Here is a 21,760-nt window from a genome sequence, read left to right as displayed (position 1 = left end):
CAGACCGTGGGAAAATTATCAGAGACATTTTGCTAATTCAAAAGTTATACCAGAGGGCCAATGAGAGCGCTTGTACTATTCGTTGTAAATAAACTTTTGCCAACAGAGCGTGAGAACAGGCCACTCCGATTGGTCGAGGGCTTCTTAGGACGTGGGACAAGAGTGACTTGACTGTTGTTTAGAAGCTAATTACGTGGTACCTCTGCCATGATCCGTGAGCACACAAAAGTTCTTATTAAAACTTCATTAACCCAAAACAGACAAACCCATTGTTGTTTGTAAACCGTGTCCGTGGGAACGGGTCTCGCTGATTGGTCGAGCCGCGCGACAGAGCTCGTGCACTACAATGCCAACAGAGATGTTTAAATAAAACATTCTTTGACTACAATAACTGTTTATTTCTGCACGTGCCGAAGCATTGTCCGGGCATGATTCGCACTCGATGGGGTTCACTTATAAGATGACCCGACCGCGAGCGAAACAAAAGAGGCTGAAATTTTCCCACGATCAGCCCCGGTGCGAATGTTTATTCATGAACAATGTATGCACAACAATTGCCGCTTAAAAACAAGTCTAAACAGATACCCGAAGAAAAATTTACACAACGCTCTCTGTAAAGTGTACAGTACAATGTTTGTGGAGAGAGAAGGCGATTCAGTCATGAAATCAAGCCGTTAGTTTGTTTAAGAAAAATTCTAAAAAGGTTAGTGCTTTCGACAAAACTGTGGATGCTCCACTGGTTCGTGTTGATTATTAGCCGCACAAAAGCTCTACTCGCGTTGGGGAATGACAACTGTCAAAAGATTTCAATGCGATTCTTTCAGGTCTTAAGCTGTGATATATTTCTATGACAATCGAAACAATACGTAGAACAACTAACATTTCAATCTCTCGCGAGGGGTGGAAGACTATAATAAAATTGCAATTTCATTTTCATGAGAATTAAATCTCTGGAGATTCTGTATAATACGTTATTCAAATTCGTTTGCGTCAATGATCAAAAACTCGATCTGTGGCATTTAGGAGCGACATGTGTTTTTAAACAAGTCTTGCGTCAAAGCTTCTGTAAGGGAAAAAACTGTCAAAGAACTAATTTGTTCTAATTGTCGAAACCTAGTTTGTTTGTAATTCGATCTTTTTCACTGCATTCCTAACATTCTACATTGCTTAGGTCATTGTAAATACAATGGCGCAAAATGAGACTATGACGTCATCATTTTGCTGCATCAAGTTTAACCTCGTTCCCAGGCTCTCTCTCCTCTGTCTTCCTTGATTCTTTCTTCCAACGACCTAGGGAGGCAAAGGAGAGAGAGCCTGCGAACGGATTGCATCAAGTTGTGCAAAGATAGAGTTTGTTGGAACGAAGGTTTTGGAAAGGGGTAGCTTTAAAAATACGAACTTCGTAAAAACATAAATCCATGATTCAACATGACAAAGAAACAAAATACGAAGATAGCCAGCACATAGGCTGAATTTATTGACTTAATATAAGCATAAATAAAGATCCCATTTAATGAGAAAATTCTTTGTCTTCATCGAATATAAGTTAACTCTCCCATCTCCCAGACAACTTACACAGTAAGGAAAAGTGATTACTCGGCAATCATTTACAAATTAGAAGTAACGGAAGTTGCGAAAAATGTTAACAACCGTATTTTTTAAAAAAAATTTGAAAAATAATATTTAAATAGGTATTAAAACATCATTCAAGATTTTAAATAAACACATGACCAGGATATATGACGTACAAATTGTCTCTCCTTGATAAAAGGGTCAGTGATAAACGAATGAAGTATTTTGACTTCTTTAGAATATTGACGTTTTTTGATGTCAGGAATTCTAAAATATACTTTGTTATCTTGCGGTTTTTGGGATGTTGGAATAAAAATTTGCAATTATAGAAATCTGTGAAAGCTGCGCTTGAAATTTGAATCCAAATAAAATGTTGGATAAATAAGATACCCTAATAGCTTAATCATAGTTTTTAGCAGAATGTTTGAATTGCAAAATTATTAAAGAGCGGCGTAATAGACCTTATTGTTTACTCGTTAAAATACGAGTTTTCTTTTTTGTAGCTGAACCAGCATGAGAAATGTTGGCGGAAACATTAAAAAGGAAAAAAAATGTAGATCAGTCTTCAAGATGAAGGATAAGAATTGCAATGTTATCCACAAAATGCCACTGTTATTTGGTTTTCCATCGATTGTTTGTTAAGGCATGGGTTTCCAGTACAGGGACCTGGTATCTAAACCTAACGGCATGACTTCCGGCGGAGAGACGCCATGCTTTGGATCTTTACCAAATACGGGAAGGAAGTTAGGTTGCGTAGCAACAGCGGAGCCTGAATCCATCAAAAAAGGGTTAACTGTTGGCAAAAGAACTGCCACTTTGCCATTAGTTAAAGGATAAGACGCTAAATGATATTGAGTGGAGGGTAGAACGCCAGAGCTGTTTTGAGGAAGAAATGAGAAATTTGCTGGCGAAGACATTGAAATGGGTGGCTTGGGCAGTATGGGTTGATTGGGAAACGAGACTTGAGGCAGCTGTTCTCTTGTATCAGCGGCGTCCACCGGCTTAGTTACCAGGCAACGAGTCGCTAGGTGCTCTAAGAGCCTACTCCTAAGCGTAGAGTCAGTGTTTCCCAGGGCTGTCAGGACTCGAGTGATCTCTGATGCGCACTGATTGAAGCCCGCCCTATAATTGGCCACGGACGCCGGATTTGAACTTGAACTACCTGTTGAAAGGAGCAAAGAAAAATTATATATAGAGACGTTTGGTAACTGATTCATTATCGAGAACTTTGCATCTAATTAATGTGAAGGCTGGTTGTACAGCAGGGGACAAATTTAACACTGTAGACATTCACATGTAGCGAAGACAATGAATTCCTCATTTCGTTCACACAAGGGGTTCTGTTACAGACATAAAATGAGCTTTGACCGTTCACAGAAAAATATTTTCAACCCAGCGTTTCATCGTTAACTAACGATGCTGTCATACACTTACAAGAGGAATGCTTAACATAGATAGATATCAAGAGATATCTTTCAAGTTTCAGCTCAATGGAATATTTGACCTCATTGTGCATCAAACAATTAAACAACACAGTCTTTATACCGAAATAATGGTAAATCAAAATATCACGCCTTTTAATGGTAGTTATCTTAAACTTAGTACTATCTGCAAATGAACGAGGCAAGAACAAGCTAACCTGTGATTTGTTGATTTTTAAGATTTTTTAAATGTTGAACTGTCATTTCTAAAATATCAGCCTTCTCCAGCTTGGAATAGCACGAATTCTGAAAAAAAGTTTTTCAAAGAGATTATTAACAAAAACAAAGAAATAACCATATCTAAAACCTTGAGGGAACGTTTAATGGTAATCCCAGATAAATCTATGGAAATGAGGTAAGCTGCTTTGCTATGAATTAAAATTTTGCTTGAAAACATCGTTTTAAAATGCTTGTTGCTACTTTTTGCTATTAATGACATTAATGATCTCTCGATTAAGGCTCCCTTCCCTAAATCAAAGTTATCACTATTATATGTATCATGAAAACCTTGTCAATCAACAAAAAGTGATTGTTAGGCAGGGGATACTTAAAAAATTCAGCAGCAGTCCAAGCGAAAGCTTGGGAAAGTTATTTCAAGAATTTTTACTTTCTGAGGTCAAATGTTCAGTTGAAATCATGGTTAGCAATCAGTTAAACACGAAAACTACAGTACGTCTAAAGCTCCATAACTTTCTCATGGTGCGAAAGTAGTTTTAACATCGCCACAAAAATTAGAAGTTTTGAAAACTTTAAACTTTTCAGTAATTAATTAGCAGCCTCATATGAATTTTAAACAGTTTGCGAAAAGGACCAAAAGTTCTTAAATAAAGCTGAGAAAGTTATTCCAAAGCTTCTAAATGGTACTTACATCTTTTTTCATGGCTTCCAGTATTAACGTTTTCAGTTCGTTTAAACTTTCGTTAATTCTTGCTCGTCTTCGTTTCTCCATGATCGGTTTTGACGCCTGAAGACGGAATTTCGAAAAGATTGTTGCATTTGTAAGTCAGTTACAAGAAGACGTCCTCAATGACAGGAAAATCAATGTTCCCAGCAAAAATGACTCTAACTCACTTTTCTGCGATCTTTCGATTTTCCTTCTTCGCTCATTTTTGCTTGAAATTGGATACCTGCGATCTCTGGCGACGACGGGCAACACAAAAGTCGTATAACTTTTCAAATTCGGACTTATCACGGGATTTTAAGAAGAATGTAAGCCTTTGTCTCCGCCTTTGTTTATGATAACCGAGGCATTGTAATGAGCGTGGGAAAAAGATCCACAATTCTCAACACACCCCTACTGTCCAATTAAAACCCGCTATCTTGTTTAAAAACAAGCACAGTCAACAATCCAAACCGGAGAAAACTATGTCGGGGCGAATTAAGGTCGTGAGAGTGCTGCCATCCGATTGGTCGAGGCACCGACCAGCACGCTTGAATGCTACGACTCGCGTGCGAAAAATAACACAACAACAATATATGGGCAGGTAAGTTCATTGCTGTGTAAAGCGTCTCCATAGTGTGGTCTACTAGGGTCGTGGGAACAGATCGCGCTGATTGGCCAGGCGGCTCCTTAGGTCTGTGTCGCAGCGTTTTGATGGTTTCACGGGTCATGTCCCTCGAAAGCGATCCTAGTTCCAGCGTCGTTGGACACGTTCCTGAATATTGTACACGGTGTAATGTTTCTATAAATAATAAGCAAACAAAGTGACATTATTTATACATCACACGAAAGCTCTGTCAGTTGATATTCTCTTAAACAAGAGTGAATGTCTTTTGGGTCAAGTGGGTGCATCAAATGAAGAAACGGAGAAACTTGCACTGTAAAACAGGTGAAACGACGTAAGAACATTCTGCTCCATTCAGTCACCGAAATTTCTCAAGGCTGCTGAAACGCAATTTTCATTTCTGCTAACGTAGCTATTTGAATACACGGCTTGTCATTAGTCCATTCAACCGCAACATGAGTGCGTTAATTGGTTAACTTATATTAAACTACTCCCTACATTACATCAGTTTGGCGTTGAAAAGAAATTAATAGAGCACTCGTGAACCGGTCCGACATCATCATTTGTTAGCTTGGATAATGCTGCGGCACACGGAACAAAGAAACAAATTCTTCAACAAGAAACTCAACTTGCATCTCTAATTATCCACGGCTGTTCTAAAAAGGCCCTATGCACACCAAATGTCATCCACTCACCCTCCCCGACCGTCAACGAATACATTCTTTGATAGTTCAAAGTTTGGTACTCCTAGAAAACGGTTTTAGTGTGCTGAAAAGATAACCTTATTTTAGAATACACATGTTTATACATGCCACCAAATTTCTGGTCTGAAATAAGCCACTCCCCCTTATTGTAATCCCTATTCTATTAGTACCCCTCGAGAACGGTTTCCACATAATCGGCTGAAGAGAATACTCATTCGTTGTTAGAATTCGTCGGTTTATATGGCTTGCAGGAGTGACTGCTGAGGGAAGAAGTTGTTTTTGTGGGCTCACACGTGTACTCCTGCGCGCCTTGTTCCAGAGATTTATTACGCACTGGAATAACACAAACGCCATCTTGAACTCCACTTTTTACATGTTTTTTGTAATGTTTAAGACATCGCCAGCATTGCTTGAAAATATGATGTTCTTAATGCGCAATGTCCCTAAATAGACACCAAAAAAGAGCATTATGGCAAAACATTTTACATAACTCGATGGACGATGTTCAAATCTCTTAATTGAAGTTCAGTGTTAAAGGGATGTATTTGTCATAGATGAAGCAAGCATGGCTTTGCGTGCAAACATCACGGACTTAATAAATTATGTTAAAGCCGACATGGGAAATTAGACAAGAATTTCCTTCAGAATATTAAACAAAATTGTTTAATTACAATATGTAGGCGTTAAATTCCTTCATATTTAACGCGATAACTTGCCTCGACTTGTATCCATACGAAAAACATTTTGCTGTAAAATCGAAGATGTGACAATATTATAATTATTGCTGGCTTCATTAATGAGGAATGTCTACTGTAAAGTAACACAGTTCAAAAATAAATCGGAAAAAAAATTGATTTCATTCAAACCACTATTTCGCAGAGTATTGCTTAGTTTAGTTTGTGAAGATTCGAATGACGTTTATCCAAACGTCATCAGGGAACACTTTGCGTTTTTTAAATTGTTCATAACATTGCTTTTAATTGGCTAAGTCACTAAAATTGGGCCACGGAGAACCTTTACATTGAGAAAGATGTTGGCTTTACAAGTAATTTCTGTGGTCACACAATAGCTCCGACCTCGTTTAATTTCGTTACGTGAAATAACCATTTAGTTTGCAGTCGCAATGTTTTTGCGAAATCTCGATTGGGTCGTTTAACATAAAGCTGGAATATTCTTCAAGGAGCAAGCTATTTTAATTATATCTCAATGATTATTTCTCAATCGTAAAGTAATTTAACTGAACGTTTTTTCTGCAGACCTGGTGAATGAATGACATGAGACTTAAAGCTAAGAATCGCGATACTCGTGTTAGTCTTTATACAGCTCCAATAATGTTGGTCAGAAGTATGGTACTATGATTCAATTGACTGGTTCAGAATTAATTAAAGTTCATGTATTCTAGAACAAAGAGTACAAGGTTTTTTTTACTAAATTGAATCACTCCCGTTGTTATCCCTGCAGTCATACAGAAAGACAACTTTGTTGACCTTTATTGTGCTGTTATAGGGAATGGAAGTATATCGATAAACTTCCATATCGTTGTAAAAAAAAAGCAGAGCTGATGGAAAAGAAATATGGAATAAAAAATATGTAGATTAAATGAACAGGTTTCAAAAACGGAAATTACTACGCATCGCTTCAGGCAGGTCTACGTGTGTAGGCAGCAGAAGTTGTAGACATTTTAGCGAAATCAGTTGCATCTCAAACTAATTAAGGCAGACATACAGACAGTATTCATTGTGCAAGATTCTTTAAGTTACGATTGAAAAAAACACAGTATTCGAATTAAACAACGTGGTTGGATTTTTTGGAGTTAAGTTAGAAAATGACTGAGTTAATTAAAAGGATGCCAATGAACAAAATAAGAAAGTCAGCCATGTTTATTGAGTTCTCTAGAACGTTGAAAACGCCCCCATGCGATAATTAATTTAACCTTTCATTATAACCGGCGTGTAAACTGAACAAAGAATCCCCGGCGTTTTTTAATATAGGCATTGAAAATCAACTGCCGTAAAAGTTTTGTCCCTTCAGGTCCTTCGATCAAGCAAGGAGAACTGAAGGCAGTTAGCTTGTCCGTGATTTCGGCTAAATAACGAAGAACCGAGATCGATCGTGAAGTTTAATAGGCAAATTGTGATTGCTTTAAATATATCTATAGCAAAATAAAGCAGAGATTTTACTTAGCACAACAAGTAGCAGGGAAGAAATTAAGAAAGGGAGGAGCAAAACGAAATTATGGCAACGAGAAAGCACTGAAACGGAAAATTAGGAACACCAGCAGCTGGAACGGAGCACGAGGTGAGGAACAAGGAATCGAGAAAGCAAGGAGTGGGGAACGAGGAACGTAGAGACGGAAATTAAACAAAAAAAGCAAATTCTATCAGCCAACTTAAACTGGAGAGGGAATTAAAGCACACAGTATAAAGCATGAGACGGAATGATGGGCATAAACCGGACCTATCACACGTGGAAACCTTGACTATTTGACTATAACAACATGACAAAATTGTGAAAAAAGACATTCACGATACTGATCGAAAATATCATTTTCAAATCCTATGAATACTAAATAGTTATGCTGTGACTGCTCCGAAAGCAGGCTGCAAACAAGCTGCTGATGTTTTTTAATCTCTTTGGTGACACCAATATATACTATGAGAGTGGTTAATTTATAATTGTATTCCGGAAAAAGGCAAACGCACCTTTTCAAAAGTTGTTCTCGGCCTTTGTGAAACGAGTTCTTTTATACTCTGACCAAGAAGCTTTTGGAAACTGTTTGTGAAATTCGAAAATCCATTTAAGTCGTTGTCGGTGCCCAATCGGAAACGCCGAGGAATTTCCGTAATTCGTCGTTCATACATGAATCTCGCACCACAGGGAGCTCATTCAACAAGTGTTTGTGGCTTCTACGCACTAAAATATAAAGAAATGTTTAGTTAAAAGGCACAGTGTTACCATGATCTGTTATTATCACAGTAGTGCTTTGGCTCATAGCCAGTGAACTGGCTCTTTAATGGAGCATATTGTCAAGACCTCGAGCGCATAAAAACGAGCTCGATACCGAGGGCCAATATTTTATTCATTCCAGCTCGATCCCAAACAAGCTTCGGTTAACAGAGGAGGATACTTAGGACTTATGATACAAGATTTCAGTATCACTTGATTGAAATCTTTTAAAAGAACATCCAATAATCATGGGCCAGACCTGAAGCGCGCAATTCTACGTGAAAGTCGACCTCATGCCCGACGTTGAGGTTTTCAAAAACAAAAGAAAAGAAAAGAGAAGAAAGGAAAAGAACGTTGGAAGAAACGGAGGGACAAAAGAATTAAGTTAACCCAGTCCTGAGTAAGTAAAAGTAAGCCATAAAACTACAAGAAAACCGTCAAGAGTGGGCGCGAGGGATAACTGCCGGACAGTGTGCTGTCCGATATACTTGGAAAATATATTGCCCCTGTAATAGGGTAATCTGATTGGTTGATCCAAGTGCTTAATTGACCGCTGTATTGTAGTATGCCCGCTCGAGAAGAAACCACAGCACTGGATCGAGTTAGTTCTTTTTGCCGATCGGGGAGTTAGTCATGTAATTATGAATATGTCATGAAACCATAACGTAACATACCGATTGAGTCACATTCAATCTAGAACTGTATCCCAAACTTGACGAACTTTCCCAGGTTGAACCTGGGGGCAAATAATCCATGTTAAATATGCTATTTATGGTGTTCTTGCTTGATTACGTCACATGCCCAAAATTCACCCCGCTTGTGCGAAATTTTCTCAGTTCTTGCACTGTCGTGTTATTTTCTCCTGGGTATTTAATATATCAAACACGAAAGACCGTGTTTGAGCACAAAGAAGAAGAAGAGAGCGGAGTAGCGGAGTATTTTTGACGAACTTCAAGGTATTTGGAACTACACTGAGAAAGCAAATTTGCACGATGGTGCGATTTGACTACAACTACAAGGATTCATTTTGTATTCAATTAATTATTTAAATCGCCAATTCTTTTCATCTTTGCTTTGGGAATTTGTTATTGATACCATGATTTATATTGAAAACCGAGGCTTGCTCTGGTGAGATGTCAGCACGCATAATTATGGTAGCCTGCTGTGCAGACACTCTTTGGCCTCGTCACGCTATCTCTAGACTAGTACTGTTCACAGTCCCCTATTTTTCCGTGAGATCGTAGATGTCCTGGATGTCGATCGTTGAGTTCGACGGACCGCCATCTTGGTCTCTTGATGCGAGCGAAACTGGGGAGAGTACAAAATGCCCGTGGGTAGGGGCGGTGGGGTCCGATTCCGACTCCGACTCCGACTCCGTCGCTATTGAGAACCTATTGTTGCTTATTTACTTATGTTTGGGCTTGTTCGCCAGTGAAAACCAGCTTTGGGATCAGACATTACAAGTAACATGTTTCCTTCAGCTTCAAAAGAACTGAAAGAAGATCCTTATCTCACTTCACTCAAATTGTTTCGAAAGAAATCTTCCGTTAGAAAGGTGCTCATGGATTATGCTGAATATATCGCTGCCCATACAATGAGACATTTGTCCAAAGATTGTATGACGTCTGCCGTGTTCCGAGTTCTTGGAGTTGGCAGCGGCCACGGTCAAACTGACCTGAGAATTCTTGCTGCTGTCGCTAGAGCCATCGAGAAGAAAGGAGCAGTAATACACTCGACAATCATAGAACCAAGCACCATGATAACAGAGTTTAAAACGACAGTGTCGTCGTGTTTGCCTCAGTCCCTCACAGATCTAGCAGATTTCTCGTTCGAATGGCACGAGACGACCTTGCAGAAGTTCATCGATTCTTACAGTCCCGAAATCGAGTGTTTCGAACTGGTTCATTTTGTTGCGTCCCTTTACTACATGGATGCCGAGACATCTTTGGTCAACTGCTATAAGCGGCTCGTTAGTGGGGGAGCTATCTTCTGTACCTTGGGACCCGAAGATTCGTTTTTTCCCAAACTGTCCAGAAAATTGCAGGGTCTTGTCGACTTGGGGTCAACAAAGAAGCTTCACACGGAAGTAGATTTTATTGACATTACCAAAAGGAACAATTGGAAGTATGAAGAATTGTCGAAGGCCCACTACACCGTGGACGTAAGTAGCTGTTTCGACGAATCTTCCACTGAAGGGCAGCTTCTTCTCGACTTCCTAACGCACAAGCAAGATTTCCGAGTCACGGCCGATAGAATGCTCTATAAAGATGTCATGGAGTTTTTAAATGAAGAAAGCTTCACCGATGAAAATGGAAAGAAGCTGGTTAAACCTGAATTTATCGCATTTGTAATTTACAAATGACTGGCGTCGTCGTTTCAAAACAAATGTTGAACTTGCACGTTTGTAAATTATAAGGATGGGTCGATCTCAATACTCTTTGCGCTAGTCACGCAATCTTCCTCCCCACGAACGTTCGTGGGGGAGGAAGATTGCGTGACACCAAAGAACGTCTGAGGAGGTTAAGGCTTTCGTCCCCTCCTGAACCCACGCTCCTTATGTCAGCACCAAAGGAAGAGCCTAACTTCGTCTTCATGGCGTTCTCCACTTTTCAAAATGACTGGGAACGGGGTTGAGGAAGAGCTCAGTCATGTCGGTAAGTGTGTTTATTGAGCAGGACTGAAAAATGAGAAATAAATGAAAAAAAAAAAAAAATACACACACACACACAAAAAAAGGTGAAGCAGTTATTAAACAGTGATTGAACTCTTTGACATGACTCGTTTGTCTGTGCTGTTCCTACAACGATAGAGGTCACAGAGTACTGAACAGCAATCAACATTTACAGTGCGAGACCAACCCGTATTTGATCAAACAGATCATGTGACATACCAGTGAAATCAATGTCGTCACAGCATAGATATGGAAAAAACGGTTAATTCCTGCTTGGTATGAAGGTATCATATCGATCTGAAATGAAGATGTCGGCCCATCTCCAATCAATAAAGCATGCAGCGGTTGCAGCGTACGAGGCGAGACATGGGTGCGGCACTCTGTTCAGTGACGCAGCCCTAATGTTTTCAGAGTGTGGTGGCTTTTCGAAAGCTTTTCCCCTCGTTATTCCTGATGTTACACATTCAAAACCAAATAAAATCATGGAAATGATGTGCAAACACTTTGCACTCGCCTCTGTAAACACGCTTGTGTCATGCCACGGAAATAACGCGAGCCATGTTTAGTAATGGTAATAGGACTGAGTGGAGTCCAATTCGGTCGGTTATCATACGAGTGATAACAAAATCGGACGACCGCGCAGCGGGAGTCCAATTTGTTAATCGCGAGTATGATTACAGACCGAATTGGACAACACGAATCCAGTCTTATTACCAATTAATCATAAAAAATTACAATTTCCGAGAATAGAATAGCCAAGTTATGAAAGAAAGGGAAAATTTGCATTAAAATACCTACAAAGGAGATGTAAACATTCTAAGGCCACCGCGCCTCCCACCGGCAATCAGGTGCCAAAAACACAAAAGCGCACACACGCATGCACGTTACTACAACTTTGAATGGGATTGGTTGATTTAAAATACAACTTTGAATGTGATTGGCTTATTGAACTGTCCGATAACAGACAGTCCAATAACAAACTGTCCGATAACAACTTGGCGAGTGAATTAGTGGAAAATTGGAGTTTTTTAAACCAATCACAATCGAAGAAATTGTAATTTTTATCATTAATAGTGCTATAGCAAGCCTGTGTCTTACCGTCGCTACAGTTCTCTCGGAGGGGAGGGGGACAACCTTTTGTGGGAGCGGTCTGGGTCTTTGCTCGCTGCTTTTGGGCAACCAACACGGCTTCAAAATTTTGGATAATTGTTTTTAAATGTACAAATCTGAAAAGGAACGGATCAATAATGTTCAAAGCAATTTATTTTGCATCAAAAGAGTGAAGGGCTCACGTGAAACAAATAATTATGACGTAGAGTGTTCTCACCCACGTGGCCAGCAGCCATGAAAATTTATTGGAACAAAAGGAAGTGTGTACATCAGAGAGAGTTGAACTCCAACAAGATTGGTTTGGTACGCCAACATGGCCGCTGTTTAATTGTTTATGGATGGCGTGACGTCATGTGAAAACACTCTATCACTTTGGGAGAGCGCGTTGTATCTGTTATTTAAGAAATAGAAAACATGTACTGTGGGAGAACGAGAAATGCTGTGGGAACACGAGCCGCATGTGAGTGTCTCCACAGTTTTTTCGAGTTCTCCCAAACTTTCACGAGTGTTTCTGTAACTCGATAGAAACACGGAGAAAATGTTTTCTATTTCTATTAGAAAACACTGCGACGAAAAAAAGGAAAACAACTTGTTAACTTTGATTATCAAAATTTATATAATAATTAAATTAATGCGCGTGCTCTGATTGGTCAATCAACTATGGTTTATTGCGCCAGTAAACTCATGGAAATTTCGCGTGTCTTCTGAATTATTATATAAAAGCAATAGACCACAAGTTTCTATGGTTTAGAGGCACGATAAACCACTTGGGATGTTGGAAGAACACTCGAAGAATTCGTAAATCACTCGCCTGCGGCTCGTGATTTACCAATTCTTCTCGTGTTCCTCCAACATCCCGCGTGGTTTATCTGCCTATAAACCAAAAAAGCTTGTAGTCTATTGCTTAATTATCTCGTAAATGTCTGTCACTGACTAAGGCCCAGTTCAGACGCCGAACTTTTCATGAGCCGAAATTAATTCGAATTTGGACCGACCCAAATTATCAAAAGTATGCGTGTTGATTCAGACGTCGCACTTAATGCACCGAACTTAATTTAGTTTGAACCAAAACACATCGAAAGGTCAGCGGTTTTCAGGCAAGGTGTATGCATTAGATTCGGCACATGAAAAGTTCGATATCTGAATCAAAGCCGTTCCAAGGCCGAAATTCCCGGCTGAGCTAGGCGGGAAGAACGGCTGAACCGTTCCAAATTCAAATTGCCTTTCTTAGCTGATTCAGACGCTGAATTTTTCATGTACTTAATTCAATATATTATGTTCGGCCCATGAAAATTTCGGCGTCTGAACTGGGCCTACGACGTATCGCCCAACTCTTTTTTAGATGAAAGCTTAAAAGTTAATTAAAACATCTTAGTACCATCTACAAAATGTGAGTCATTTATCTAATTTTTCAACAGTGTCAACTCCTGTCTACAGCGTATTCCATATTTACCCCGTGGTTTGATGTATGTTACCCTACAAAATAATTAAACATATTTAATATGTTTGATTTCCATGACAGGCTGACATGCAGTTCAATGTTGCATACGATTTCCTCTTTTCTTTGGACGATGTTTCAAGGTTATGAGCCGGCAAGCCACGCCAAGCAGTTAATACCCGGCAAAAAACCATTCTGACAAATATTTACTAGAGTGCTATGAAATATCAGGCGTGATCTCTTATCATTAAATAAAGAAATTTATCTCGGTGTTCTATTCTTATACTAAGTATGATAACTAATCGTCCTCGATGAATGTCATCTGTCCCGGTCCGCCTTTTTTCATGTAGCGTCTGACAGAAAAAGAAGAGATGAAAAAAAAAAAGAATAAATAAATTTTTATCGATTGATTACTACGGCCATTCACCCTGATCGCTAAACAGCGTAACCTGAGTCTTGATTCCGAAACTATATGACTTCGTAAAAGCAAAATAAACAGTCGATTCTTTCAATGTGTCAACCTTCGTATACACGTAGTGCTTAACACAACTAAAAGCAATACCTGTAGGCTTTGTACTTGTTGTTCTGTGCAAGTTTCACTCTCATTTCCTCTTCTTGTTCTTGTTTGAATTCCTAAAGACAGCAACAGAAGTGACCGTCATTAATTCACATTTCACTGTTCAGTGAACCCAGAGTATGTGGCTCAACACATACTGAGCAGTTGAACCTTTTTAGCAGTGAGTTATCAAAGCTATGAGAATTATACCCTGACATAAACTTTGACCTGTGTGCAACAAATCAATAATTCTACCTCTGTCTACATCCATTAAATGGATATGGTAAATTCGTCCAAGTTTATTAATTCAACCTGCATTAAAATACAAATAACAAAGCCAAGGAGAAAAGCAAGCTTCTTGATTTTAACGGGATATTACTTTACTAGGTTTCATGGACCATGGCTCTGCATTGGAAAATATCCTGAAAGGAGCTGCACTCCAAATGCCGCATGTACTTCCACCTGGTAATTAGATTTTCATGAGGGTGCAGCCCGCGAGTCTAAGAGCAGGCTCTCACACCCTCCATCCCCCATGTCATTCTTAAACGTACGCAAGCGCCAAAGTGAAAAGCGAGAAAGCAGCGCTTGAATGGGAAACCCAGACACTAGAGCCTGTTGGCAGGTTACCGCCTGAGTCAATTATCACATCTAGAAATCAAGAGCAAATGATTTTTATTGTTTTAGTATAAATCAACGCCTGCAGCTGGCGTTTCCAAAAAATCTCTCACAAACGTCCCCACTTCTGTATGTATAACTAGATGAAACAAGGTAAATGTTACTTTTCTTTTTCTCAGTCATTACCCGTATGTAGATGGTAAGCTTCTACCATGATTTTACTGATGCTTTTTTAAAAAAATAAGCAACAATTTACAGCCACATCAGAAACTTGAGTGTGATCACACAACCATAAATCAAACAATAACTGGCCTTGAACACTTAAACTAGTGTTTTGCTTTTATAAAGAATAAAATGTCAACTTCAGCAGCTTTATCATTGCAGAATATGTTCCTCATCAAAGACGAAACCTACCTGAAAGTTAGCATCAATCCACAATCTGCGAGAGAAAAGAACATCTTTGCGCGCAGGTTCCATAGCATCCCATTGGATAGATGACAATCCCAGCTTTTTCCTAATAAGGTATCCTTTTTCCTCGTCCCCATATTCCTCTCTTCTAATGGTAAATTTCCAGTGCCAACGTAACAACCAGCCAATGTAACACAAAATCGTATAAGGGCTGAAAGAATAACATCAGTTGGTTGATGGATTAAATAATTTAATAGCGACCAATTTGTCATTTTGTTAGTGTGCAGTCAGTGCAAGCACTTTCTTATGCCAATGGCCATTAACATGCTTCAGGTAACAATAATTTGCTTGTAATAAAACCGATAACACCTTATCCCTGACTGGCATATCCTGCAAACAGTTGGTTTTTCCCCACTCTTGTTTGACATAGGAAAAACCAACTGCTAGCAGTGTATGATGGGCACGCATGTGGGAGATCATACATTGTATACTTGAACTGCAGAACAAGATGTAAAGACATGAATGATCCTTGCAGTTATGTGCACAACTTAAGCACAGCCCTGTGAAAATAATGCCTAAAGAAAAAAATTCAGGTTTTACTTTCGCAGCTGCTTCAGTTGTTCATTCATGTGTGTGTAGCCCCCATCCCTTCCATCCCAGCTACTTCTAACACACTGGACTCCCAAAATCTAATACATAATATATCAAACACGAGAGACAGTGTTTCATCGGGATATCCAAACACTGGTAAGAGAAATGAAAATACGACACGCAGCAGACTATTTTTGACGAAATTTGAGGTGTTTGGATAGCTGATCAAACACTGTCTCTAGTGTTTGATATATCTTCTTAATGGAAACAAAAACTAAGGAGTAAACGGAGAAGTAAAATCATCATAATCTATGGTAATTAAGACCGGGTATACAAACCTCTGTCACAGTCAAGATTTCATTTGTTTTAACTTGATGAATTATTAATGAGTTTGAGAATTTCTTATCCAGTTGCCTGCGGGAAATTTTACAAATTTCCCAGAAAATGTTAAAACATTCTCGGAACTTACAGAAGCACAATCCTCAGCCAAAGGACATCAACTATTCTTGGCTTGCTGTAACCTCCCCTAAACATAGCAAAAACAAGATTAAACTCGACACGAATTTTAGACATAGGAGAACAAATCAACATTGAATCCATGCATGCCATAAACAGAACACTTAAATAAACCAAGTTGAGAGTTGTTACTGTTAAATGTTTTTGATGAAATTGTCTCTATCATCATAGGCCTGCAATGCGTGCAGAGAGCTAGGTACTATTATTAATTTGATGAGGAAGTCATAACATAAAACCAACCTGATATCCAAAGAATTTTCCACAACTTCTCTGAGTATAGATTCCTCTTCCTCCCTTAGTTCTTCCTGTCAAAAAAAAACAAAAACAAAACAAAAACAAAACAAAAACACAATAATTAAACAGTACATTGAAATTGAAGTGTTGTGCTCTGACAAATTGCAAGTTAGATCAACTGACTGCCTTACTAATTAACTGACCAAACTGACCAAACTGACTGACTGACTGACTGACTGACCAACCGACCGACTGACCGACCGACTGACTGACCGACTGACAAACAAACTGCCTGACTGACTAATGGAATGGCCACCCAATTACCAGAAGAATTAAACAGACTGAATCTCTACAAGACAAAATATTCACCAAAAGTACGTGACTGAACGATGCAGTCTGAGCATCTATTTAAAGGGGTGTCCACTATCATGAACATACACTGTAACTATGACAAGTCAAAAAAAAAAAGACATGCATTTATCAATGGGAACCTTTAAAAAAGGAATGGCTGGTCTGCATGTAGGTTCCTTAAAAACCACTTAATACACACAAAAGTTATTCTTAATATCAGTTATCATGAGTTATGCAAATGTGCAAGGTTTCGATCTCAGAGGAACAAGGTTGGGTAGACTTTTTAAAACTCTGTCCAAGTTGTGTGTCCTTGCGAAAATGGCCAAAGGCTAATTACAATTTACCAGTACTCTCTTCAACAATCTTAGTCTTGCTGTTGGATGTGCATTTCATGTATGAGCAAATTAAACATACATCTGACATTTGAGTGGTAATAACTGTACTTCAAAATGTCTTAGTGCTGTTGTCTGTTTTAACAAAAAAATGATTAATAAGTTTTCATAACCCTTTCAGCATGTGTTAGTGACTGATGTCAGAACATGTTTTACATCTACCTTGGATTTCTTGCCTTTCTTTAAGTTATTCAAGAGACCTTCCTCTCTTGCACGTTGCATGGCCTTGTTAAGGAAACATAATCAAAACAGTAACCATTAAAATTGATCAACAATAAATTCCAGTGTCTATGTTACCTTAGATAATAATATTATTACATAAGTTATGTTATATAGAGTCAACTCCTGATATAACAGACACGCTCGATACTGTCATTTGCTATCCATTATAGCAAGAGTCTGCAATAGCGGGGGTGGGAGTACATGTAAGTCATCCCTGGTTACTACTGTACAATAATGCACAAGTAGTGCACATACACCCAGAGGAGATACATGTATTAGCATGCAACAAGACATCTTAAGATCATGATAATTTGGTTGCAAAGCTTACCTTGTTTCGGTATTTTGGCATTGTCAAGGCATACTTCACAGCTTCATTGTATCGGGACCAGCCATGAAGATACTAATAATAAACATTTATTATTAATTTAGAGTGATGGTGTGAAAAAATTTCAAATTACACACAGGAGATCCACTTTAATTAACATGAAGTCAAACGGAGTTCCCATTGTATAAATGATGCCATGTTAATGAAGTTCAATCCCTCTCAACAATGGTAGCATTCAAGCACATTTTTCAAAAAAATCACAAAGAACAATGGTGCCACAATACACACATGTATGTGATATCTCTCTCCATCTAGTGTGGGATTTCAACACTTTGTCTTGCTGTTATCCCAGTAGCAGGTAGAAAGTCAAAAGGCGCCAAATCCATTCAGAATAATATTATATTCAAACATGCTCATTTACTGTGTACCGTATGCACCTGTAAAATCTAGGGCTATAATGTTTTGTGTATTGGCATATCTGTGCGCAGGGAACCAATTCCTTTCAGATCCATAAGTCGAGTCAGACACTGACAAGCAAGTCAGCATTTTAAGTACTGTTCTAACCAAGATCAAACCCTTCCATTCAAATGGCATCTCGCCAAGGCATGTATTTTAGATCCACTGCAAGATCTTCTATCAATTGTCACATTACAGTTTGCAAGCTACAGTCAAGGTAAATGTTCAACAGTGTGACCCACAATTATGCATGTATACTGTGACATAGAAATCAAAGACCTGAGTAACAGTTTGATTGCACCAGAGTGCCATAATATCTAATATTCAAAACAGTTTATTTTTTTATCAACAGTTACAGTACCTGTAGCAATGAAACAACTGTAATTGACACTGCTATGACCACTCGCACATCCACCTTAGGAGCGACTTGCCGTCTATAGTAACGATAATAATGACCATATGTCTCCTCTGTTGAATTACAAGCAATGAAAATACATCATTCAACCATTTTTATTTTTTATAAAGTACATCGGCTAAGTGGCCCATTCCCCGGGAGCTTGTTCCAGTTTCTGCCATGCTAAGGAGCCAGGAGTATTTCTACTCCCTAATGGATGGGATGCTGGGCCATCGCAAGGTTACACCCAGCATAACATATAATTCGCCAGACCACTCTTTCTGGAGTCCAGTCCACTAACCATTGGGGCACCATACCTCTATGCCCCATATCAGTGAGGATGTTCAAGTATATCAGTCATTTATTTGATTCTAATTGAGATCTAGTTAAAATATGCCATCAGGAATAGTTAGTAATTCACATTATACAAAAAAGCCTTACCTGGATGGTCCAACATGTAGTCATAATCAGCTCTTTGTTCATCATCTTTTAAAACCTGAAATTATTTCATTGGCACGTGATTATTATGACCAACATTTGTGTTGTCTACAGTCGGATCATGTACTTCATTTGGAGTTTGGCTTGATATGTTTATGTCTTGGTTCAATAAATATCCTTGGCACAATTTGGTATTTCCCTCAATGTTCTATCTACATAATAAAATATATTACCATATACCACCAATACCTCCTTGTACCAAGGGAAAATTGAACCATGCAACATATGCACGCGTGCAATACAAACCACTATTAATTTTGGCATTCATCGATTTTGGATGATTCTATTAAAAATCTCTCACCTCATAGGCTGTTGCAATGAGTTGAAACTTTTGTTCAGCATCTTCACCCTAGTTGAAGTTAAAAAAATGGAAAATGATTTGTTATTTAAGTGTGCCACAAATCCCATCCCATAAGCCCCTCTAGGAAGGGGGACTTATTTATTTCAAGGAGATTTGATGAGGTAAAAAGGTAAAGTCTGCATGCGAGCCAAGTGGCTCATCAGGCTGGAGCTTATCCCAGTAAATCAGTAGCATGAAGTGACTAGGAGTATTTCTACTCCCCCCTGGATGGGACGCTAGTCCACTGCAGGGTTACCCCAGCATTAAATTGATGGGAAGGAGGTTAAACAAGAAGGAGGTTTTGCAGGGAGGGGAAATTTATATCAAAAATGTCCCAGTATGTTTAATCAACTTGTAAAATGTGTTTAATACTTCTTGACATGTATTTTATGTCAGTGTGAGTCAATATTAAAGATATATTTATTTATAGTATTGTTTTTGCTTATTGTTGAATGGTTCCAAAGATCTCAAAAACAGAAAAAATGGTATTAATTGAAAAAAAAAATCGCAATTTTGTACTTTGATAATAAAGGTAGGTCATCTTTTTTGGCCGAGAGGAAAGAGGGGGATGGGGGGAAGGAGGGGAGGGGGGCTAAAATCTCTGAGCTGCTTAGAGAAAAAGTGCCATTTCTTGGCTGACTTTTAAAAGGAAACTCAGTTGAAAATCTTTACTTGTAAGTGTAAAAAAATAAACTTACAATAATTGTAACAATCTCAAAGAAGTTGAAGTTTATATATTGAGACAAAATCGAAACTCACCAAGTTTCTGACTTACATGTACATAAAATTTTATTAAGTAACACCCATATTCAGATTGATCAAGTTTTTACACATACCTTGTATCGATCAGGATGGTACTTGCGGGCTAGTTTTCTATAAGCTTTCGCTATTTCTGCCTGAAAGTAAAGGCACAAGAACATTGATTAGGATGAATATTTTCGATAAACAAAAATTTATCTTCTGTAGTCAATAAGATTAAGCAGCTTTTACTCCTCTGTTCTACTAAGTTATTTAGGTCATACAGATGCCCTTTACTTCATTATCACTGACTTTCATAACCGTCCTACATGTACAGCCTAAACCTGAAAACCTTACTGACAATGCTGCAAGAGCACCTACATACTGTTGGGAAAACTTATGCTGATCTGACAATACTGCTTCTTGGTAGACCAAAAAAAAATACCATTATTTGCAACATGACTGGAGATCTAACAAATTTATCTACTGGTAGGATCCAAAGAAAATAGACTTTCCAGTGCACTTGGGACAAGTTGCTAGAGTTAATTGACAGCCAAATTTAAAGGCCTCCAGTTAACTTTATCTGCTGTCTAAGATGCCCCCAAAACACAGTGGGTGGGATGGGGGAGGGGGGGGGGGGTGGATGAAGGGAGGGATGGTAAAGTTTCAAATCGACTCGTTTATAACTTTCAATATGCAAATCTTAAGTTCTGTTATCTTACAAGCCACACCTGCTTATTATATTATAAAACAGAAATAAGACGTTTTTCAAAAATCCCTCATAATTTATTTACGCCTTTGTTAACAGCCTTAATGAAACTGAAGTAGGTCAACTGATGGATATTAAAAGTGACACTTGCCACAATTTCATCTGCCTGTCAAGTGTTTTTTAACACACATAAGTGTTTAATATTAAGACTATTATCTCTCTCTAAGCTTCTGACGCAAAAATACAGGAAGAAAAATTTTTCGAAACGACAAGCTGATATCAAGAGGACGAAATATACACAGATATTACGTTACACCTGATTCAGCGCAAGAAAATTTCGCCAAAATTGCTGTGCGACATTGCCTAAACTAATGCATCTACTATAATGGAGCATTGTTATCAACGAGGCAAGTGAAATATCTTTCGTCTGTTTACATTCCACATCATCAAACAAGGCAACCTGGAAACTCGAGATGTAAGCTTTTATTTGATTTCACACAAAACCGTATACTAAAGTCGTGTATCACGGATAATTTTACGTTAACAACCTCTGCCATATCTTACCTTTGAAGACTCTCTGTAAACTCCGAGTACTAGAAATCAAACATAGTTAATGATATTTAATGACTATTACTAACCCAGAAATAGTAAGTTAACCTTGATCAGCGTGTACCAGATCAAGGAAACTATCCAAATTAATATTGTAAAGTTTCTTATTTCAGAAGAACAGAAAAGAAAAATGCAGGACTTTACCGTCATAACAGTTTTCCGTCCCACAATAAAGGCCCTCGATAAAGCCATAAGCTGACGAACTGAAGAAGATCAGAAGAAGAAGAGAAGAAATTATGCGATTGAAAATCGCCATCATCGACGATCAAAAAGAAGAAAAGTTTTAAAATGAACTAAACAAGCAGTCAGCGGTTACCCATCAAGGGGCAATATCCCAGAATACCCTGTGAGAAAGTCCCCATCCTCTCCCCAGGCCGTT

The 21,760-nt window shown here is 38.5% G+C and overlaps 3 protein-coding genes across 3 annotated transcripts; 1 reads left to right on the top strand and 2 right to left on the bottom strand.

Annotated features, from left to right (window-relative positions):
• Positions 1–148: 148 nt before the first annotated feature.
• On the bottom strand, positions 149–5,444 carry LOC145499792 (transcription factor HES-1-B-like). The gene is made up of 4 exons (XM_081479316.1): positions 4,125–5,444; positions 3,922–4,017; positions 3,212–3,299; positions 149–2,734 (listed from the first exon to the last, which is right to left on the bottom strand). The coding sequence occupies exons 1-4, from the start codon at positions 4,158–4,160 to the stop codon at positions 2,211–2,213; spliced, it is 744 nt and encodes a 247-aa protein (XP_081335442.1). The 5' UTR covers positions 4,161–5,444; the 3' UTR covers positions 149–2,210.
• A 3,690-nt stretch (positions 5,445–9,134) lies between these two features.
• Positions 9,135–10,785, top strand: LOC145500806 (histamine N-methyltransferase-like). Its single transcript, XM_081480345.1, has one exon. The coding sequence runs from the start codon at positions 9,677–9,679 to the stop codon at positions 10,568–10,570; it is 894 nt and encodes a 297-aa protein (XP_081336471.1). The 5' UTR covers positions 9,135–9,676; the 3' UTR covers positions 10,571–10,785.
• Positions 10,785–21,703, bottom strand: LOC145500798 (dnaJ homolog subfamily C member 25 homolog). Its single transcript, XM_081480336.1, has 13 exons — positions 21,526–21,703; positions 21,337–21,365; positions 20,162–20,221; positions 19,287–19,334; positions 18,929–18,983; positions 18,455–18,561; positions 17,641–17,712; positions 17,253–17,315; positions 16,354–16,418; positions 16,067–16,123; positions 15,013–15,217; positions 13,990–14,060; positions 10,785–13,780 (listed from the first exon to the last, which is right to left on the bottom strand). Exons 1-13 carry the CDS (start codon positions 21,638–21,640, stop codon positions 13,726–13,728), a joined length of 1,002 nt encoding a protein of 333 aa, XP_081336462.1. The 5' UTR covers positions 21,641–21,703; the 3' UTR covers positions 10,785–13,725.
• Between the last annotated feature and the right edge of the window lie 57 nt (positions 21,704–21,760).

The sequence above is a fragment of the Orbicella franksi genome, chromosome 10 (assembly GCF_964199315.1).
Source record: "Orbicella franksi chromosome 10, jaOrbFran1.1, whole genome shotgun sequence".
NCBI classification, from domain to species: Eukaryota; Metazoa; Cnidaria; class Anthozoa; order Scleractinia; family Merulinidae; genus Orbicella; species Orbicella franksi.
Note: the sequence above shows the minus strand (reverse complement) of the source record. Positions and strands in the feature narration are given on the sequence as shown.

Excerpts from the sequence above, each read along its gene's own strand:
- LOC145500798 (XM_081480336.1), bottom strand. The coding sequence starts at position 21,640 with ATGATGGCGATTTTCAATCGCATAATTTCTTCTCTTCTTCTTCTGATC. Across the intron at positions 21,366-21,525 it reads GACGGAAAACTGTTATGACG|TACTCGGAGTTTACAGAGAG; the intron begins GTAAAGTCCTGC and ends TTTGATTTCTAG. Across the intron at positions 15,218-16,066 it reads TGGCTGAGGATTGTGCTTCT|CCCTTATACGATTTTGTGTT; the intron begins GTAAGTTCCGAG and ends TTATTCTTTCAG.
- LOC145499792 (XM_081479316.1), bottom strand. The coding sequence starts at position 4,160 with ATGAGCGAAGAAGGAAAATCGAAAGATCGCAGAAAA. Across the intron at positions 4,018-4,124 it reads AATCGAAAGATCGCAGAAAA|GCGTCAAAACCGATCATGGA; the intron begins GTGAGTTAGAGT and ends TTCCGTCTTCAG. Across the intron at positions 2,735-3,211 it reads TAAAAATCAACAAATCACAG|GTAGTTCAAGTTCAAATCCG; the intron begins GTTAGCTTGTTC and ends TCCTTTCAACAG.
- LOC145500806 (XM_081480345.1), top strand. The coding sequence starts at position 9,677 with ATGTTTCCTTCAGCTTCAAAAGAACTGAAAGAAGATCCTTATCTCACT.